This window comes from Triturus cristatus, chromosome 3_2 (genome assembly GCF_964204655.1).
Source record: "Triturus cristatus chromosome 3_2, aTriCri1.1, whole genome shotgun sequence".
NCBI lineage: Eukaryota > Metazoa > Chordata > Amphibia > Caudata > Salamandridae > Triturus > Triturus cristatus.
The window spans coordinates 930221649-930241491 of record NC_140584.1 but is presented as its reverse complement, the minus strand read 5'-3'; the positions used below and the strand labels follow the sequence as shown (position 1 = coordinate 930241491).

At 42.6% G+C, this 19843-nt stretch overlaps 1 protein-coding gene across 1 annotated transcript in view; it reads right to left on the bottom strand.

Annotated features, from left to right (window-relative positions):
• Positions 1 to 19843, bottom strand: part of LOC146858828 (uncharacterized) — a 1229505-nt gene that overhangs the window by 740630 nt on the left and 469032 nt on the right. Inside the window, exon 20 of the mRNA XM_085647127.1 lies at positions 17409 to 17570. Within this exon, the coding sequence (XP_085503253.1) occupies positions 17409 to 17570 (162 nt within the window). The remainder of the gene's footprint in view (positions 1 to 17408; positions 17571 to 19843) is intronic.

Sequence of the window (19843 nt, the reverse complement as noted above, 5' to 3'; positions counted from 1 at the left end):
ACAATGGAATTTCCAGGTATACCCTAACAGAAGGGACACCTGCTTCATTAGTACCAGGACATATTTGTAACCTCTACATCTGTTTATTTGGATATAATCCATTTGGAGCACTTCAAAAGGGTGGTCAGGTGGATGGAATCCACCTTGTTCCATCGGAATGCCTTTACCTGGATTGAATTGGCAACAGATCATACATGTTCTGACCTTTTGTTTCGCTGCTGCACGCAGGTGCTTGTTGAACCATATATTCTGTAAGCTATCTATCATTGCTTTCTCTCCTAAGTGTGCAGGACTATGTGCGGTATTTATAATCACTTGTACCATAGAATCAGGAAGAAACCCTGATCAGTCAGTACCCCTCCTTGTTCCGACCATTTCTTTAATTCGTCCATAGTAGCATGTGTCTGTATGTCTTGTACATCCTTGGAAGGATCCCTAACTGTCATGGCTTTGGACACTTATTGAACCTGTAACTTTGTCATGTCTAGTGGGGTCTGAGCTGTCTGTTTAGCTGTTCGGTCTGCCAGATCATTGCCTTGGGAAATGGTATCTGTGGCTCTAGTATGTGCTTTACATTTTAGGATAGCTATGGCTGTTGGTAAATGTATTGCTTCCAGTAGGGCTTGAATATGGGGCCATGCTGTATCTTGGCCCCATGAGAGGTCAAGAAACCTCTTTCTCGCCAGAGAATCGGTGTAAATGTTTACTCTCAGGTGCTTAGCTCTTATGCACGCTTGTGTCAGGGCGATGAGCTCTGCTGCTTGTGTTGACAATATGTCTATTCTTTTAGTCTCTATTATTACAGTATCAGTAGTCACTGCATATGCTGCCACTAATTCTCCCGCCCCTGTCCTCATGCATGAGCCGTCAACTTATAGTGTTAGGTCGGGGTCTGGGAGTGCAACGTCTGTCAAGTCTTGTCTTGGTTTAGTCACGGTATGTATTACTTCAACACAGTCGTGTGGTGAAACGCTTTCTGTACTGGAGGGCAAAAGGGTAGCAGGATTCAGTATGTTGCATCGTCTGATCTCTATGTGTGGTTGAAATAACGTTGGCTCATAGCCTGTCAGTCTAGCTACAGTCAGGTGTTGTGTTTGTGTCCGGTTCAAGAGAACCTCTACTGCGTGTGGTACTTGTACTGTCAGAGGGTGGCCCAGCACTATCGAGTCACTTTGTCTTATGGCTAAGGCCGTTGCTGCAACTGATTTTTGGTACGCAGGCAAAGCCTGTGCTACTGGGTCTAATGTACTAGAAAAATAAGCACAGGGCTCGTGTTTTCCTGCATGATCTTGTGTTAGGACAGATAGTGCTGTTCCATCCCGCTCTGTCACAAAAAACATAAACGATTTGTTGTAATCAGGGTTTGCTAAAACTGGTGCTTGACATAAAGCTCTCTTTAATTCTTCAAATGCCACAGTGTGTTCTTGTGTCCAAGGGAGGACTTTAGTAGAAGCTGTATTAGGGGCTTGGACTAATTCCCCTGAAAGATCACAATAAAACATGAGAAAAAGGGGAAAACACCATACCTATTTCCTTGGCTTAATTTCTAAGGGGGCTAATTTCTAAGGGGCTTAATTTCTTAAGGGGCTAGCAGAAAGCCAATATTCTCCTCCTTCCCCCCCTTTTTGACAGGAGGAAATCTGAAACAGATTTCACAGCTGTCAAACACTATCAAACCCTGTGTCTTGTCAACACTATTAATCCCTGTGTGTAGCTACTGGGCGTAAGCAAAATTATAGGAGATACACAGCGTATTTGAAACGGCGAGAAATCCTTCAAATTAATGTACAAACCTCATTGTGTTAGCTCATAAGCTAGCCAAATGACATCTCATATGCAAATGTCCCTATTACATGAACCTACACCAACCTGAAGTCAATATTAATGCTAGTAGGCCCTAATAGGAATGCTAAATTACCTAAATATTCGGAAAACCAAGTTTAAGAACAGTTGTTAATGTTGATAATTAATAATTTATCTGCTAAAGAAATCAGTCATTTTGCAATAATTTCCACCTATACAATAAATAGCCTAATTTAAAAACAAGTCAACTTTTGGGGCCACCACTTACAAGAATGAGCTTACTAAAGCAAACTTTAAAAAGGAAATCCTGTCAGATATTTTCTCATTACCCTAAATACCGAGCCTCATTTGTCACTCTGTGGTGGCAGTCCTTATTTAAAACAGGCCTTCAAGAGTTAAGATGCGAGTGCACAGATCATAATTGTTCCTTAATGTCCAATCTGGAAACATATGACCGAGGCTGCCTGTCTATAAGAGAAAGGCAGTCATGTGAAAAATATTTTAGTCTTGCATAATTTTTCCTTTTATTTCATTCATCTCCAACACCAATTAGACATACACTGATAACGTGTTGTCTGCTATTTTGACAGCATGATAAAGGTAATATCACGTCTGTGAAATTTAGTAATTGTGAACAAGTTCCAGCCAAGCGCTGTGCAAAGATCGCCGTCGTCACGACTATCTCTGTACTTGCACAGGAGAACTTGGTATTAAACGCTAAACAGACTGGTCAATACAACACAAAAACAAAACATATTTAAAATACATATGCCAAGCCATCAGTATACCAAGCACAGAAAGCATAGACAATTGCACTAACATATATAAATGAGCAGCGATGCGCAATTACAGTACCTACAGCTCAGAGGCGAACATTCTGGCCTGCTTAATTTGTCAGGCTTATAATCAATAACTTATTTACCTGCCCTATACACCCCCATCTGAAATCACCGTGTCAAGTCTGACACACAGAATCAGCAATAATAATCAAAAACGAAGAACACACGAACCTGTTTGTTTTCTTTTATAAAAACAGAATCAGCAATAATAATCAAAAACGAAGAACACACGAACCTGTTTGTTTTCTTTTATAAAAATGAGCTATGCATCTTCGTCAACACAATGTACCCTAATGTCCCAGACGAAGACGCACCTCTCATCTCTCCTCACAGACTTTTAACCACTGGATCATTTATCCAATGCAACTGGTGGCAGCTTGTGGCCACAATTCAAAAATGTCTGAATTTGAAAATCGTTTTTATATAGGCACATAGCCCTTAAAATTCCAAGCAAGAGCAACATTTTACTTTCTGGCCAGAAGCAATATAACATTTGCTAAAAAATAAAACAAATCTTCTCCATAGACATTTCCTCGGGGCACTCGTTTTGCACAGAATAGAACAAGGGAATCTTTCTCGACTTACATTTCTCAGCTGCCCTGTCTTATCAGAGAAGTTAAAAATAGCCCCTCAGCGCGGCCTGAGCCTGGGCTGCCAGCCAACTTTTTTTTGTTGTTCCGGCTGCAGGCATTACACAGATGCGATGTCAGAGAAGCTTTCTAAGCAGTGCCTCTGTTCTGCTCCTCTCACCGGCCCCCACCTACACTGGCTACAAGGTCAGAATCTGTCTCCGATTTCTGTATCACATACTGCTCTACACAGCCCCCACCTTCTCCTCACTCTGAAGCTGTCAAAGACAAAAAGACTACTCAATTCCATAAAAACTGCAATAATTCGCTCAATTGAAAAATTATTTTTACATACAATTTGCACTCAGGGGGTCATAATCTCACCGACTTGACCCAGCACATTGGCTCACTGGACCACCAAGAACACAAACCTGTATTCTTGAACAATTTGCAAATTCGAAATACCCACAATTCTTTTTTTTTTTTTTTTTTTTTTTCAAGCTAAACTTTTCAAAAATTACATTTTCGTTAGCACTTTGTACATTAGGGGTGTCATCAAATCACAGGTGTTGTTCCTTCTCTAGCTACACCCCTCTCAATTTCCTATTGACAACGTAGTCAAATGTTGGACCATGTAAACACCAGCTATGCGCTGTTCATTTGGTGGGTGGCTCAAGAACCTTCGGGCTACTATATCATTATTATATGTATCGCGGTACTTGCGGTGGCACTCTAACTGGTCTTTCTACTGGGGCCACTCTTGCTAGGTCCTCTGAAAGGACGGGATAAATACCAGCAACGTCAGTATTTCTTTCTCTGTCAGCCTGCGCTCATTTTACCTACTCCAATTACTCCTGTAACATCTGTTCCTTGGCTTTTCCAGACTCCAGTCTACTCCTCTCTGCTTCGTGAAACACTTACTCTGACCTACTATGTGACTCCTTGCGCCAAAACTCAATGGCATCCTTCCAAGCTGGTCTACATTTTCTCTTTCATAAGAGTGTTTCGTTGTCCATCTACTTGTTCTGCTTTTACTCGGATACCTTCCTCAACTAACACATTTTCTCGAACTTTATTTGAATTCTCCTTACTCTTCTCTTCCTGTCTACGTGCTTTTTCCGTACGTCTATACGATTCTTTTCGCCATAATTCAATGGCGTCTTTCTGTTATTGTCTAGCTTTCCTTTTCCATAATTCTTCCTCTACTTTCACGATGCAATCTGCATCCCAGGTCCCAGCTGCGGGCCACCTCTGACTTTCTGGTAATTCCTTAGTGTAGTCTACCCATAGATCAAGAAATAATATGGCGTCTAGGCCATGTTTATGATACATGAAGTACCCTGGAGTGTCCCTAGGAGGAATGGGAACAGCTTCTTCGAGTACCCCTTTTCTAGTTGTGATCTGTCTTAGTTTCGAAAAGAGCGGCATATTGAGAACTGATCTGATACTTGGTTTTGAACAAACTTAATACAATAAAACACAATAATGAACAGTCATTCATACCACAATATGCAGGACGTATTAACACATTTAACATTTAACGTTTTTAAATGAGCAACAATGATCATTAGGGAACTAATCACTTAGCATAATACTCGACACTAACTAGATTATTCTGAATTATATACTAGACATACTAGATATACTGCTAAACAGTACAGATACACTGCTGAAACAGTGCAGACCGGATTTGTGTACCCAAACCCGTCTTGACCGGCACAACCTATGTGCACGTCAGAACGCCTCCCCGGCAATGGTACTCACCGGGTAGCTCGGAACGGAAGGCCTCGGAACTGAACTGGACTGGACTGGACCGGACTGGACTGGACTGGACTCGACTCGTGACCTGGATACTTCGGAACTTCGGAATCTGGTGGGCCTCTGTATACCTCGGACACAGCTCTCTCGCAGGTGGGCTCTGGGTAGGACAATCTGCGTTCCTCACCGCCTCGTATGGATGCCTGGTCGCAGTCTGTCCCCTTCGTTGGCCTGAGGGAGTTGGCGGGAAGACCCGCGACGTGCGCGCTTGAAGTCCATCACGGCTATGGAAGGGGGCAAAACTGGACCTTCATCTCCGGCGTGTGGGGAAAGAGATTAAACTGTTCGGGCGCCATTCTGTGGTAAATAAAATATCACGCTCTCATAATTTCATAATATCAATAAGATCATGCATAAAGCAAGAGGCTGAGTCTGTGGTATCAGGTTCTAAAAGGGCTTTATTCCAATAACTCGAGTCAAAGGGAGAATATTTCCATCACCAAAAAAGGATCTGGAAGGGACTGAAAAGTATTCTCAATATTCTCAAAACATTATTCACAGAGTACAGTATATATATATTTCTCAATTGTACGTAAGCAAAAGAGCAAGAGAGAATGAGATAAGAGTATGTGGGCGTGTAAGTAGGCGTGAAGGTGGGCGTCCATGTGGGCGTCCACTTGATGATAATGGGTAATTTGTCATGTGTGGGTGGATACCTGGAGAATCCTGCAATGTCAGCAGAAATATTTGGCAGAGATGCGTGCGCAGTCGCATGACGTGTGATAGACGTGCAACTAGAGGGGGAAAGGGACTTGACATTTAGCTCTACATGTGGAGACAAAAGTCTGGGGTTATGTCAACCTAATCCCAAATCATATCTAATATCCTATGTTTAAAGAACTGTGTTATCCAAAAAGAAAGGTCTCTCGAACAAAATCTATTCTATACTGACTGTGAGTGCGTGTACAAGCGTCTAAGTGTCTACACTAAATGCGAGGGGGTAGGAATATTCCATGGTAACAGGGCTATGAATTACTTGCATGAGGACAGAGAAGCCGGGCCTTTTGCTCGGTAGCTGGAAGAATGTTTACTTAAACTACTAGACAGGAATGCATTGGGCAGGGAGCGGAGCAGATAATTTCCGAAGGTGAAATACAGTTCTTGGCAGGCAGCAAGCTGATGTCGGGCATCGTGAGCCGCGCAGAGGATGAGACAAAGTTCATGGTCACAGATGCAGGCTCGGACTGGAGCTTCAGAGACAGAAAGCAAGAAAAGCTTGATGACAGAATCAGGGCCTACTTGCCTGGACTGTAAAATGGCATAAGTGAACCATATAAAGGCGGTGGCCTTTCGCACTTAGGAATGGAATATCCGGCCCATTCATGGCGGATCAACAGAGGACATGTTAACGGTGGACGCACATGTATTTGCGTCTTCATAACTGGAACTGGAGGGAACATACATGTACTTGTAACATGCACATAGAACCGTTGGGGTCCAAGATAGGGGACATAACTGACCAGAAAAATCCATATTTCCACATTCCCTCCTACAACAGCTTAGATTGTTTTTGCAAGAGCAGGTAATTATAGCTGACTATTTTAAATCCACAGATTATTCAACAAGTGTCTTAGACACATCAGTTCTAAAGGCCAACTCAAAAAAAAGGGAACCCTTACTTTTCTCTGAGAAAAGGAGGAATTGTCAGGATTAAGAAGAAAGATCGGGATGTGCAGGTACACACATTTATTGGTCCTGGTTTTCAGCCTTCATTTAAGATCAGAAGAGGGTAAGTGTAGAAGATCGGGGGAGTTGGGGTGGTGGAAACTAGCATGAGAACTCACTATGCTCAATTCCGGGTTAGAAGCAGGACCTCTGGAGCAAGAGTGGTAGAGCTGCTATATTAGACTGACATAAATGTTGGCAAGCAAGACAACATCTCCAAGTTCTTTCAGCGTTTGTTCAGTTCGCCACCAGCTATCACATCCCTGCACAATGTTTTTATTCCCCTTCTTGTTTCCGTGTGCCCATATTCTCTTTCTCCTGTATTTTCTGGTTCTTCCTCATCCCTCATTTGTTAACACTGTATTCAGCATTACCAGCATCCATAAAACTTTACTTTGCCTTATGTCCCTACTTTTTTAGGCATGTATGGCCTGTTTCCTAGTGGGACCATGGATAGTCACAATATTTTTTCTGATGAGTAAGAGATAAGCCATATTCCACTGAAGTGCACTATATGACTTTGCCAACGTATTTAACGAAGTCTAATAGTTTGTTACTCTGCATGTTACGTGACGTGAAGAGTACAGTGCAACAAACCTGACACAATCCCCGGCTCCTATTTGAACCATTCTAAACCAGTGTCTCCAGTGTCTTATACCTTCCCTCATTTTCTCCCAGGCAATAATTAGGTTTGAACAGGTAGATCCTTTGTGGAACTTTAATCTAGTCTCATAACCCTACAGGAATTAAGAACCAATCCCGTTTAGACCGATCTCAGGTATACCAAGGAGTAAACTCATGAATTAAATACAAAACATCATGAACAAGCCTTGGGAGACTTTAAAGGTAAATTTTGTTATTAGTGTGTTGCTAACTCCAAGGCCTGAGATCACCTTTAGAGCAGGTAACTTACCTGATATACAGAAGACATTCTGGTGGACATCCAGACCGACTTTCAAGAAGTGGAACGAATGTGAGATGTTTAATTTTGGAGTAAACAGGGATAATTTTGCCATAACCCTCTCCAGAGAAGCTAGGACATTTAACAAACCCCTCAACTGCAAAGATGAGTATGTGGTTTATATCCTTACATGCCATGTCCCCAAAATTATGTAGCAACACAATGCTGAACATTGTCAAACATTCATCCCCGGTCTCAGATCAGGGTTAAATCCATAATTTTGTTGCTCACCATGCCACCCCAGTTTAGACCAAGCCGTATGCAAATCAGTCTTGACCTTGCTCCTCATGGGAACAGTCCAGCCCTAAATGCAAGACCAGGTTCTACCTTGAACAGAAACAAGCATCGTGGGACCGGTTTCAGGGTATCACCCCTCATCAGTTAAGCTAGCTTGAATCCAGTGACACAGTGAGCACGGTATCTATGTCTGGGCATACTCTTCCCACTTTGGGTGACTATGGCAACACAAAAAGACGATGGACGGAATGCTGAACTATGTCAAACATTCACCCCCAGTCACAGATCCAGGTTAAATCCATTGTTTTGTTGCTCACCATGCCACATCAAATTGGACTCTGTCGTATGCAAATCAGTCTTGACGCTGATCCCCATGGGAACAGTCCAGCCCTAACTGCCAGGTCAGGTCCTCCCTGAACCAGAACCAAGCATCCTGAGACCGGTTTCGGGGTATCAGTTAAGTGGAGATTTTACACACACAAAACCATAGAAATTCAGCAATTATAATTATGTGAGATAACTATAACTTACACCATTGCAATGCACTACTTATAACCTTAGATATTACATCACTCATGACATGAGCAGTGACATCAACGATGACATCACTGATGATATCTCAAATGACATCACTCATGACATCATCCAGGAAATGAAAATTCAATAAACTTCATAAAATATCATTTCCATTTTTTTAAAGTAAGTAAAAGCCACAGGTGACACACATACAGCAAAGAGCTTACTGTAACCTTATCAACTACTACACTCACTTATCACCTAAGAGAAAGTTGTCAGCAGATAATCCTGTCTCTTCTGAACCACTACTGTAAACACTAATGGCCAAAGTAAAATATCTAACCATGTAGTCTAGTCTACTGCAAACCAAAACAACACTATTCGTGAACCTGGAGAGAAGTTTCAGTGTAAATGCCAGAGTTACAAAAGCCACTCCAACATACAACCAATTGAGAGGTCTTAGTGGAAAAAACACTGTGTCCCAACCCCCTAGTCAAATTACTCTTCATCCTGGACAAAGGATTGAGCAGTGAGGTAAGTCTGTTGTAAGAGTGTACTATACTCAGCCATCAGTCTAGAGAAAGGTCTTAGCGAACAGATGAATTTATTGCAATCTTCTACTACAGTCATTCATCCCAAAGGAAAGAGGTTTACGGAAACTAGTCAGTATGTCTTAAAACAAAACTATACTTAGACATCACTGTTGAGTAAAATCTCAATGATCAGCTTCAACTGTTGAAAAGCACTGCCAAACATATACAGCAGCAGAGGACGTATCAGTGTAATGACTAGTTCACTAATAAATAGTAAACCTGTTTTAAAAACAGTATTATAGATGAGATGACATATCTTCGAAATAGTATCACTAATTTGTAGTACAGAAAGAATAGTAATTTAACTTATGCAGCACCTTAGTATATATCTTTAAGTCTCAAAATCTTTTACGAAACAAACTCAGAGGAACACGGTCCCTTCACGCTGTAACAGAGTGCACAGGAGAGCACAGCCAAGAACCCCGTGAAAATACAGTCCCTCCACACTGTAACAGACTGCACAAGGGAGAACAGCCTAGAATCCAGTGAGAACACGGTCCCGCCACACTGTAATCGACTGTACAGTGGAGGCGATTAGTTTTTTTCCTCTTCTTTTTGTGCAAAAGACTGTCAGGCACATGCATCAAGAAAAGCTTTTGCCAGTCCTTAATTGCGATTATTAAGGAATCGCAATTAAGGACTCTCAAAAGCCTATGCATGTAGGAATTGCTATTAAAATAGCGATTCCTAAACATTCCTTAATTGCAACTCGCAAATTGCGAGTCGCAATTAAGGAATGGCTTCCCATTCATTCCTATGGGCCTGAATGAGAGATTGCATGTGCAATTTGCGAGTATCAATAGGTACTCGCAAATTGCGCATGCAATTTCAAGGGTGTCCAAAGGACACCCTGTTGCACCTCTGATATTGCTCTGTGCACACATGTTGCGCACACACATGCCCCAAGGGCATGTGTGTGTGTAACCGTACCATCAAGTTCAACTTCATGGTAATTTGCGCCCCCTAGTAGAGAAATCGCTATTTTAAAGTAGTTCTTGCATTGCATTTGAGGAATCGCAAAATTTGATTCCTTAAATGCAATCGCAATTTGAGAAAGCGCAATTAATTGTGAATTCTCAAAATGCAATTGACTTGAACGTTGATGCATCGCAAATGCCCTTTTTACGGGGGCAAATGGCCGTTTTTTGCGAATCGCACCGTTTGCGCTCGCAAAAATGGTTGATGCATGTACGTGTGTATTCTGTCATTGTTGAACTCTTTAGATAGGGTGAAAATAGACTTCCCACACTGCAGTTTAACACTGTGTGTGAACGCGCATGTAGACCTTCAGGCAAATATAAAATAAAAGTATACTTCTATATGGGGAAATATTACACAGAAAGAAACTCATTTTCCTATGCACGATCTTGAGTCAACCCTGCCAAGCCAGCCAGAGACAACCTGGCTACACACGGAGTAGTGCCCCATCTGGTAAATATCAGCTGATTACAGGGGCTGCACTTGTTGAGCTGGTCTCAGACTGCAGCTGCAGGCCCATTCGCAGCAATGCTGACAAGCACCAGGCTACTGTCAGGGAAGGATGGGGCCTTCATATATGCAGTGCAAGCTTTGCACCCACAGACGCTCACCGCTGCAACTAAACACAACCCTTCCTGTTCGTCAACCTAAGCTCTCTTTCATGTAGCTCGGAGAGCACGATACCTCAACTCCTGCAGTATTGTACACACAGCCAGACTCACATCGCACATACACAAAATGCCAACTTCTTCCTGGAAAGGAGGTTCGCACAACCAGCTGCACATCACTAAGGGGAGGGCCCAAAACGTGTTTTCCCCATGTTATGTCTATGTAGATTTTTCATTTTTTTAGCACGACTAAAGCCCAAACTGCTGAACGGAATTACACCAAATTTGGCAGAAAGCTAGACGTTGGTACAGAAAGCGTGCTTTTTATGATGTGGTGTAAATCCGTTCTGTAGTTTCAGAGATATTTATGTTTTAACAATATAGATATCTGGGGACGCGAGTCCTTGCAGTGGACTTGTGGATCCTACTGAAATTTAATTGGCTGCCAACACTTCAACCAGGAAGTGTTGGCAGCCATCTTGGGACTTGGCTTGAAGCTGAGTCCCACAAAAAATGTAAAAAAAAGAAAAGGGGCAGAGTAGAAATACCCTGACCCCCTAGGCCTCTTGGGACCCTACAGTGCAAAAAAAAGCATTAAAAAAAACAAACATTTGAAGTGCGGGCTCGTTTCTAATTGGCCCCTGGGTGGGCCAGGTCCTGGGGGGACTTCAATAAAGAAGGGCTCATTGATGCCCCAGGGACCACCACCTCCCCGGGGCTTCTTTTTAAATGAATGCGGGGAAGGCCTTAATGGCCTCCTCCACTGCCCCCAAACTGCCACCTCTACAGGGTTTTTTAAATAAACGGGGGCCCTCTTAGACCTCTTGCAGCCCCGTGGGCCGCCACATCCACGGGCAAATTCTAAAAAAGGATGGGGGCTGCGTAGCCTCCCTCCTGGAGCCATACATGGCCCTGGGGACCAAAACCCTCCAGGGCTGGCTCCTGCTATGTCTGGGGTGCCCACCCTGGGACATAGATGTTTGCTTTGACTTGGCGGGAGCATAACCGCTCCTGCCAAGCTATAACAAACTATGTTCCGCTTTGAGCAAGCGGGAGCATTTTACTCTCACTTGCTCAAAGCGGAGCACAATTTGCTATTACATACAGGGAGCTGCATGTTAGCAGCTCCCTATGTGTAAAAGCAATGCTGGCTCCTGCAGGAGGCGGAGAGCAAGCAGGGATCGCGGGGGCCTTGAAACTCCCCCGCGGTTCCCAACATTGACAGTAGGTGCCCTGGATTGGGACCAGGGGTGGGTGAGTTGATGTGTGAGTGGCTCTATGAATCAGTGAGCAGGTGTGTAAGTGGGGATGATGTCACCAGTGATGTAATTTGAGATGTCATCGGTGATGTTTTTTGAAATGTCATCAGTTATGTCACTGACCATGTCATGAGTGATGTAATATGTGAGGTCTTAAGCAGTGTATTGCTGGGGCATACGTTATAGTTAGCTTTGCTAACTATAACTGCTACATTTCTCTGGTTTTGATCGAGTGAGATGTCAGTCTAACTATAACGTCCCTGTATCCTTTGTTTTTCAGTGAACATAAATATATATACTATATTGGATTTATATACATAAAACAGAGTGGAAGTAGCCACTCTGCAGTTATAGTTAGGGTTAACAGAGATAGAGATTTCTTGGATTTTTGTCCCTTAATAACTTTTCACCTGTTTGACGAATCCCTGCAAAACTTTGCAGACCTGTTGTACCCGGTACATTGTCAGAGGATTGAAAGTTTTGCGGTATATGGTCAAGGGTGTGCAAGGAAAAGAGGGTACTCTCAAAAAATGCTTGAAATCCAGTACATTTTACATAGATTTTTGTATTTCACGTTGCAGAAAAACAGATGAATGAATTATGTTGAAATTGCACAGCAATGTACATTAGACTATGTAGTTGATTCCTGTGCTATCACAAGTGATGTTATGAAGTGGTTATGAAGGTATAAGGGCCAACAACCTAGTGATATCTTGAAGCACAATTTTACTAAATGTACAAAGAAGCCCACAAAAAAACTAGACTGCATATGTCAAATTTCATATTTACTACATGAACAACTGAAAGACCTATTTAAGGTCACATGCTAATGAAAACCTATAAACAAATACATAATGACTATCTTAATCTACATAGGTTTTCTTTGTATGCTCTCTGGCTCACGAAAACTGGCCTAACAAGCCAAACAAAAGCCATTTTTCTTATGCACCCCTGTTCAACAAAATGAAAAACTGACCTAGCAGTGAGTCACACAAACTACTATTTGGAAGAGAAAAAATAAATATTCTAAATTTTTATAACATTAACAATGATTGCTTTTATTCTCCATGGCCCTTATATGTAGCACAATCCTACTAAAAGTAGCAAGGAATCCCAACAAATAAACAAGACTGCATATGTAAAGTTTCAGATTTACTGCATGAACAACTGAAAGACCCATTTATGATCACATGCTAATGGAAACCTTTAAACAAATACATAACAAACATAAAACATCTTAATCTACATACGTTTTCTTTGCATGCTCTGTGGCTCACAAAATAAAACTGGCCCAAGCCAAACAAAAACCATCTTTCTTATGCAGCTCTGTGCAACAAATTGAAAAATTACCCTAGCAGTGAGCCGCATAAATGACTATTTGGTGGACATGATAATTGAAAACAATAATCTCCATTTTTATAATAAGGATTTCCTTTCATTCACTTTCGCCTTCATCTGTAGCACACTCCTACTAAAAATAGCAAGAAAACCCAAAGAATAAACTAGACTGTGTATGTAAAGTTTCAGATTTACTCCATGAACAACTGCAAGACCCATTTATATTCACATGCTAATGGAAACCTATAAACAAATACATAACTAATAGTATATATCTTAATCTAAATACATTATCTTTTCATGCTCTCTGGTTCACAAAATATAACTATGCCCAACAAGCCAAACAAAAAACATCTTCCTTATGTACTACTGAGGAACAAAATGGCAAAGAGACCTAGCTAGGAGCTACACAAATGACTATATGGAGGACATGATAATTGGTCATTAGGCAAAAAAAATTATAATCTTAATTTTTATAACAACGATGATTGGCTTTTTGGACTTCATATGTAGCACGATCCTTCTCGAAGTAGCAACGAAGCACAAAAACTAAACAAGACTGCTTATGTAAAGTTTCAGAATTACTACATGAACAACTAAAAGGCACTTTTATGGTCACATGATCATGTAAACCAATAAACAAATACGTAACAAATACAATAGATAACAAGCATTGGCATAGTCAATAGGTCTCGCTTTTGGGACCTTGTAAGTGTTTAGCCATGCAACAGTTGCATAACTAAATACTTATAAGGTGCCAAAAGCGAGACCTATTGGCTATGCCAATGCTTGTTTCTGTTTATTACTGCTCTGTAGTAATGGCGGCGCCCGGGTGCCACCATTGCTACATAGAAGTAATAACCATGAAAAAAAAACTGGCTCACCGCTAGGTCAGGCGAGACCTAAAAATCAAGAAATCACATTAAATTTTATTGCCACATGGGGGAGTGGCCAACCTGCGACAAGATGACCACTTCTTAGAGCGGCTCCATGGCCCAGATCTTATTCCCTAGTCTATCCACACACAAATCCGACGCATTTGATCCCCAATCGAAATCCTGGAAGCGCCAGGTGCCCAGGGAGGTATGTGAGCCGATCCGCTCCCTCCGAAACTGCTGTGAGTAAAAGAAACAGACTGTGGCCTGATAGACAGCTGAGAGCCCCGGCTTCGAGTACGAGAGGCGGAGTTGCAGCGATTGGTGGACGACGTGAAAGGGGCAGAGCCTGGGCAAAAGAACTGAGCAGCCGTGGGACCGGCCGATCAACAAGATCAAGCACCAGAGCATATTTCACCGCGACGTCTTTGCGAGGTGGCCCGCCGACAGTGAGTGCGGGCTAGACCAACTGCGCCCAAGAACACAAGAAGAGGGAGGCTCGGCAGTGACGACACTAAGATGTGGCGGGGGCCTTTGAGAGGTGGACCTGTCACCTGCAAGCAGTTCCGGCGCAGGTGGAACTCTAAATGGCTACAGAGTACCCTGAGCACCGGTGGTAGAAGAGGGCGGGCGCAGTGGAAAACGTAAGCGGCTGTGCTCGGTCCTGTGCACGACAGCCCGAGCACAGTTTACAGACAGTGGCAGGAGAAGTACAGCGACACCGGGCAGAGACCCAGCTATTGTTGAGGGCCCAATTTGAAAACGACTGGGAATTGCTGGTTAAGAATCCAACGGGACGGGGAGTGGCCTCCGGGGGGCTGGACAGTGTCCCGGCAACCCAGGTGTTTCGGGGAACCTTGACAGGCCGTGCAGAGCTACCACTTGCCTGCAGTGGGTGGCAGGGAGTACCAGGGGACCTGATTCAACCCCCCCTCAGCGGGACCTGCCTCCGAGGGGATCATGACCGGGGCCCGCGACTCGAAGAGGTTGCACCAAACGAAAATGGATAAATTCACACTCGCCAGAGGCCCGGAGGGGTCGGATACCCACGAAGACCAACTGTTGGCGACGCCACAACAACAGACAACGGGTGACCCACTTTCGCAATAAAACATCATGGCGGCGATACAGGGAGTGGGAACGGCCCTAGAGCAGAGAATTGATACGGTGGGAACGGAGGTGACCCTAATACAGGCGGATCTACGCAATATGGGTGCCAGGCTCCACGTAGTGGAGGAGACCACTGGGAAGCGGTGTGGAGCATCAGGCAATGACATCCATCTTGGAAGCAAAGTTGGAGAATTTTGAGGGAAGGTCAAGGAGGATTAACGTTCAAATCCTGGGGGTGCCGGAAAGAGCAGAATTAACTTCTACCGACCTATTTGTTAAAGACCTCAACGTTAACCAGCTACAGCTGAAACTATTCATGGTAGAAAGAGTCCACAGAGTGCCGGGAGGGAGACAATGACCGGGGGCCCCAACACGACCTATACTGGCCTGCCTTCTTCTCTATAGGGACCGAGATGCTTCAGTTAGCCAGGGCGGTCCCACCGGTCACTTATGAGAATGCACGAATATCCTTCTTCCCGAATTACACCCAAAAGGTGCAAAGGCAGAGGAGAACATTCTGGGGGTGAAGCAAGAGTTGAAGAAGAGAGAAATGAGATACTCAATGATGTACCCGGCGAAGCTCAGAGTGGAAGAAGGTGGAAAGTTGTGGTATTTTTAATCACCTGAGGCCTGGGCTTGGATAGAAGGCTGGCGTACAGCGGGGCGCTCTCCAGCTCTCAAGCCACCCCTAAAGCCTCAACAGCCTTTCTGCTGCTCCAAGAGTCAACAGCATCCCATATCCTATAGCAAGCAAGAGGAAATTTCAATTCTTTGTGCATAATTTTAACATATGGGCCAACAGAGAGGCAGTAAATCCCACGTGTGATGATGAGTGGCCGCACTATTTCGGCTCTGGGTCGGCCGACAACCATGGAACTTTACAAACCATCTTCATGGCTGAATTGCCAGTAGGAATACAGGGTAGTAAGAATTTTAGGATCCCCACAGATTCCGGAAAACAGACATTTGGGGAAATGCTTCATTTAAGACAAAGTTTGATGTCTGGAGCATTTTGGTTAAGAAAACATCATGGGATCCACACAATTCACACAACCTTAGTACCTTATGGGCATCTAGTTTTCTGAAATGTTTGGATTTAGTAGGTTTCCTGGGTAGCAGCCACTACCAATGTCCCCAAAATAGGTAATTGTTTGCGGCAAAAATATGTCTTCACCCTGGATTTCGGTGCCTTTCCTGTCGTGGGCGATAGCTCCACCCACGCTGCTAAGGTACCGTTTTTATCGGCAGGAGAGTGGGAACACAGAAAAGTATAGCATATATTATATCAATTGCATTTCATTCCATTTTAGCATGCAAATGTAAGCCAGTGTCCAAGTTTTTTTTTTCCCAAAGGCCCTCTAAATCACATAATAATATGGCTGACCACAAACTCAGAGTTGTACAAACAAACAACTAATCCTAAACACATTCTCTTGTGCGCATTCTAAAAAAAAGCATAGCTTTCCCTTTTATCTGGTTTTTTGTTCATTAGATCTTTCCATATGTATTGAAGCATAGTTGGTAAACAATAAAAAAAATCATTATAAGTTGTGGCTCAGCTGGCTCTAGGTTGTCATATTTTTGGACAAACAGCAGACGAGAAGAGTCTGACGGACAACATGATATATTAACTTCGTAAATCAGCCATTTGGGCAAAAAATTATACCTTTTTCTATTTTTTCTGAAATTTTCATTATTGTTTTATTTCAACAAGTAGTTTTTTAGGAAAACCGTGAGTGATCTATACAAGTTACCCCTTGCCAAATTCAGAATTTTGTCTACCTTTCAGGAATGTATAGTATTACTTTCTTGGTTCACCCATGGGTTTCGCACCTGTTTCTGCCAAAAACTGCAGGTAGGTAGAGACGATAAAAAGTAGGAAGTATTGACTACCACTTAGTAAATGCAAAAACCATGCTTGTTCCTGAAAGCTAGGAAAAGTGAGATCTTAGCACAGCAAACGTTTTGTTGATGCCTATGTTTTTAAAAAACACGCGCTTTCACGCACACCACATGTTTTGTTGATGCCATTGTTTTTAAAAAACATGCGCTTTCTTGCACAGCACTTTTTTGAAATTTTTCTGAATTTTTTATTTTTTTTGCTGTTATAGCTATTTTCTTGGTTTCCTCCAGGGAGTCAATAATAATATTCCTACCGCTTAATAATCTGAAGTGAGAGTAAAGTTACATGGTGATGATACATTCAACTCAATAAAAAAAGTATTTCTTAAACAGTCACCTTCTGAGGTTTGATCTGCTTTCGGAGCAATCATGTTGACTGGCTCTTTCCCAGGGCAGATAGGAAAATGCAGAGAGAACTCTCTCGGTGCCCAAACTCCTGGAATACCAGCAGGGTCACGTTGAAAGCTGTCAACCTTCACCCATCCTAGAGTCAGCAATTCTGTGAAAAGGCAGACAAATAATAGGGATTCCAATCAGTGAAATAACTTGATATTGTTCAGTATGTGCAGATTTGGCACTGCTCTTTGATGCAACAAGACCTTGGTAGGTCTCCAGATTGAGAGCAGGTGTAGTCAGACACGACAAGACATGACTATAAAAAATCACACATGCAACATTTCATTTATTGATGCATGTAGTAGATGGCAAACAAAGGTGAATGGGTAATTATATTGAACATTGGAAGAGGGAACCAAAAAGAAGAAACATTTATGTATAGCTCCTTTTAGTTTCCACACAGGTATAAAAAGATTGTTTGTTGCTGTGTCCGTAGCCAAAAGCATGCTACATTTGTATTCTGCACACCTAGAAGCACATAGACAATGTTCTGCTACCATTTTACAAAAAGCGTGATGTAACGCCTCATTGTATAACACAGGATCGTATATCCCACCTAGAAAGTGCTGTGGCAGTCCTGCTTTAACATTTTTGTGGTCATTATGTTGGTAGGATAAAATGTAGCACTACCTGCAATTTACAACAAAGAGTTTAAACATTAACAAAGATGACACATTTGCAAGCATAAATATGTCCTCAATAAACAATGATAGGGACGTTGATACAGCATTTCTGCCATCAGAAAACCTGTATTCATCTGAGACTCTTCATCCTCCAGAAACATTGCACCATTCAAGAGCACTGTGCCCAACAGGAACACTTTGTTGTATTCAAAAGGATGTCCTGTTTCCACTGAGCACATGATTTCAGAAGGCTACAGTGTTTCTGACAGAGGATCATTGAGATTAGCGTTTCTAATAACAATATGTTTCATAAGCATAGTGGTTCTGATAACACTGTGTTTTCTGTTACCATGTTTCTAATATGCACAGCGGTGGCCGGCACAGGTAAACACGGTGGGGTATAATTAAATAAATAAATAATACATATTCCGTCATCTGTCGGCTTTCCCCCCCACAGCGCCCTGCCCAGCCCCACCACGCTTACCTGAACCGGCTGCAGCTGAATTTGCTTAGTGTTGCTGAATGGCACAGTGTTCATTAGGATATTGTGTGTGATGGGCACTGCGTATCTGAAGAGCACAGCATTTCTGATGGGCAGTATTTCTGATGTACACAATACATCTGATAGTCACAGGCATTCTACTGTTCACTGTGTTTTTGATGAGCACAATGTTTTTGACAAGTACACTTTCTGATGGGCACAGAGATTGGGACCTCCAACATTTTTATGATGACACTGTTTCTGAGAAGGTCTGTCTTTCTGATGGCATATTTGTATGTGTACTGTGCTTCTGATAAGCACACAGAGTCTGACTACCACTATATTTAAATATGTAAGAATGCAGGTCTACCATCTGGACTCAGATTTGATAGCGAGTAATACATATAAATTCTTAGGCGCAATTAAGTACTCAATATGTTTTTGGAAGACACTACCATTATGGATGATCAGTAGAGTTGTCCTGTGTACAGGTGATTCAGGCCTACTCTTTTTTAAAGAATTGGATTCATTACTTAAGCTACTAATTTGGAAAAAGTGCATGCACAGAACTGCACTACATAAGTTACCCCTCCCGTTATCTAACGGTGGTTTTGGGGTATGATATATTGTGGCACAATTACAATACATGGCCAAATGGGCACTTGCCTCTCTAATGCTCGCGTCCAGATTCTTCTCTAGAGATACATCCCCAGACATGCTGTGGGGAACTGTATTTGGTAAATACACCAGAAACAGGTTGTTCCCAAAATGATAGCCCCAGCAATGTGCTGATGAAACAAACACCTACAGCTATGCTGGATAGTAAATGCCTTTGCCCCTGAACTACCCCTACAGTGCTTAAGGAATTAGAAACATGTCTAACCACAGGCTTGGACCTCTGTGTACATTTATTTTTGGGTCGCTGGGGAACACCTATTCCTTTGAAGCTTTCTGTACTCTTGCAGAAGTACTCGATGAGTATGGGATACCACCGGGACGATTCTTGGTATATGGTGGACTGACACACACTGTTAGCGTGCTGTGGAAAAAAGCATAATTGATCCATAAGCATATAAAATTATGCCGGTCCTTTTGGCATAGGGGACAGGACTATGGATAGTGTCACATTTCTTTCGGCCAGATACTTGAGTCCTTGTGTAAACCACTTGTGAGACTATGGGAAAAGATTGGAAAGAATAATGGCTTATGCAGATTGGTTTTCCAGAAACGGAAGGTCTAAGCTGATACAATGTAAATTTCTCAATCGCAACT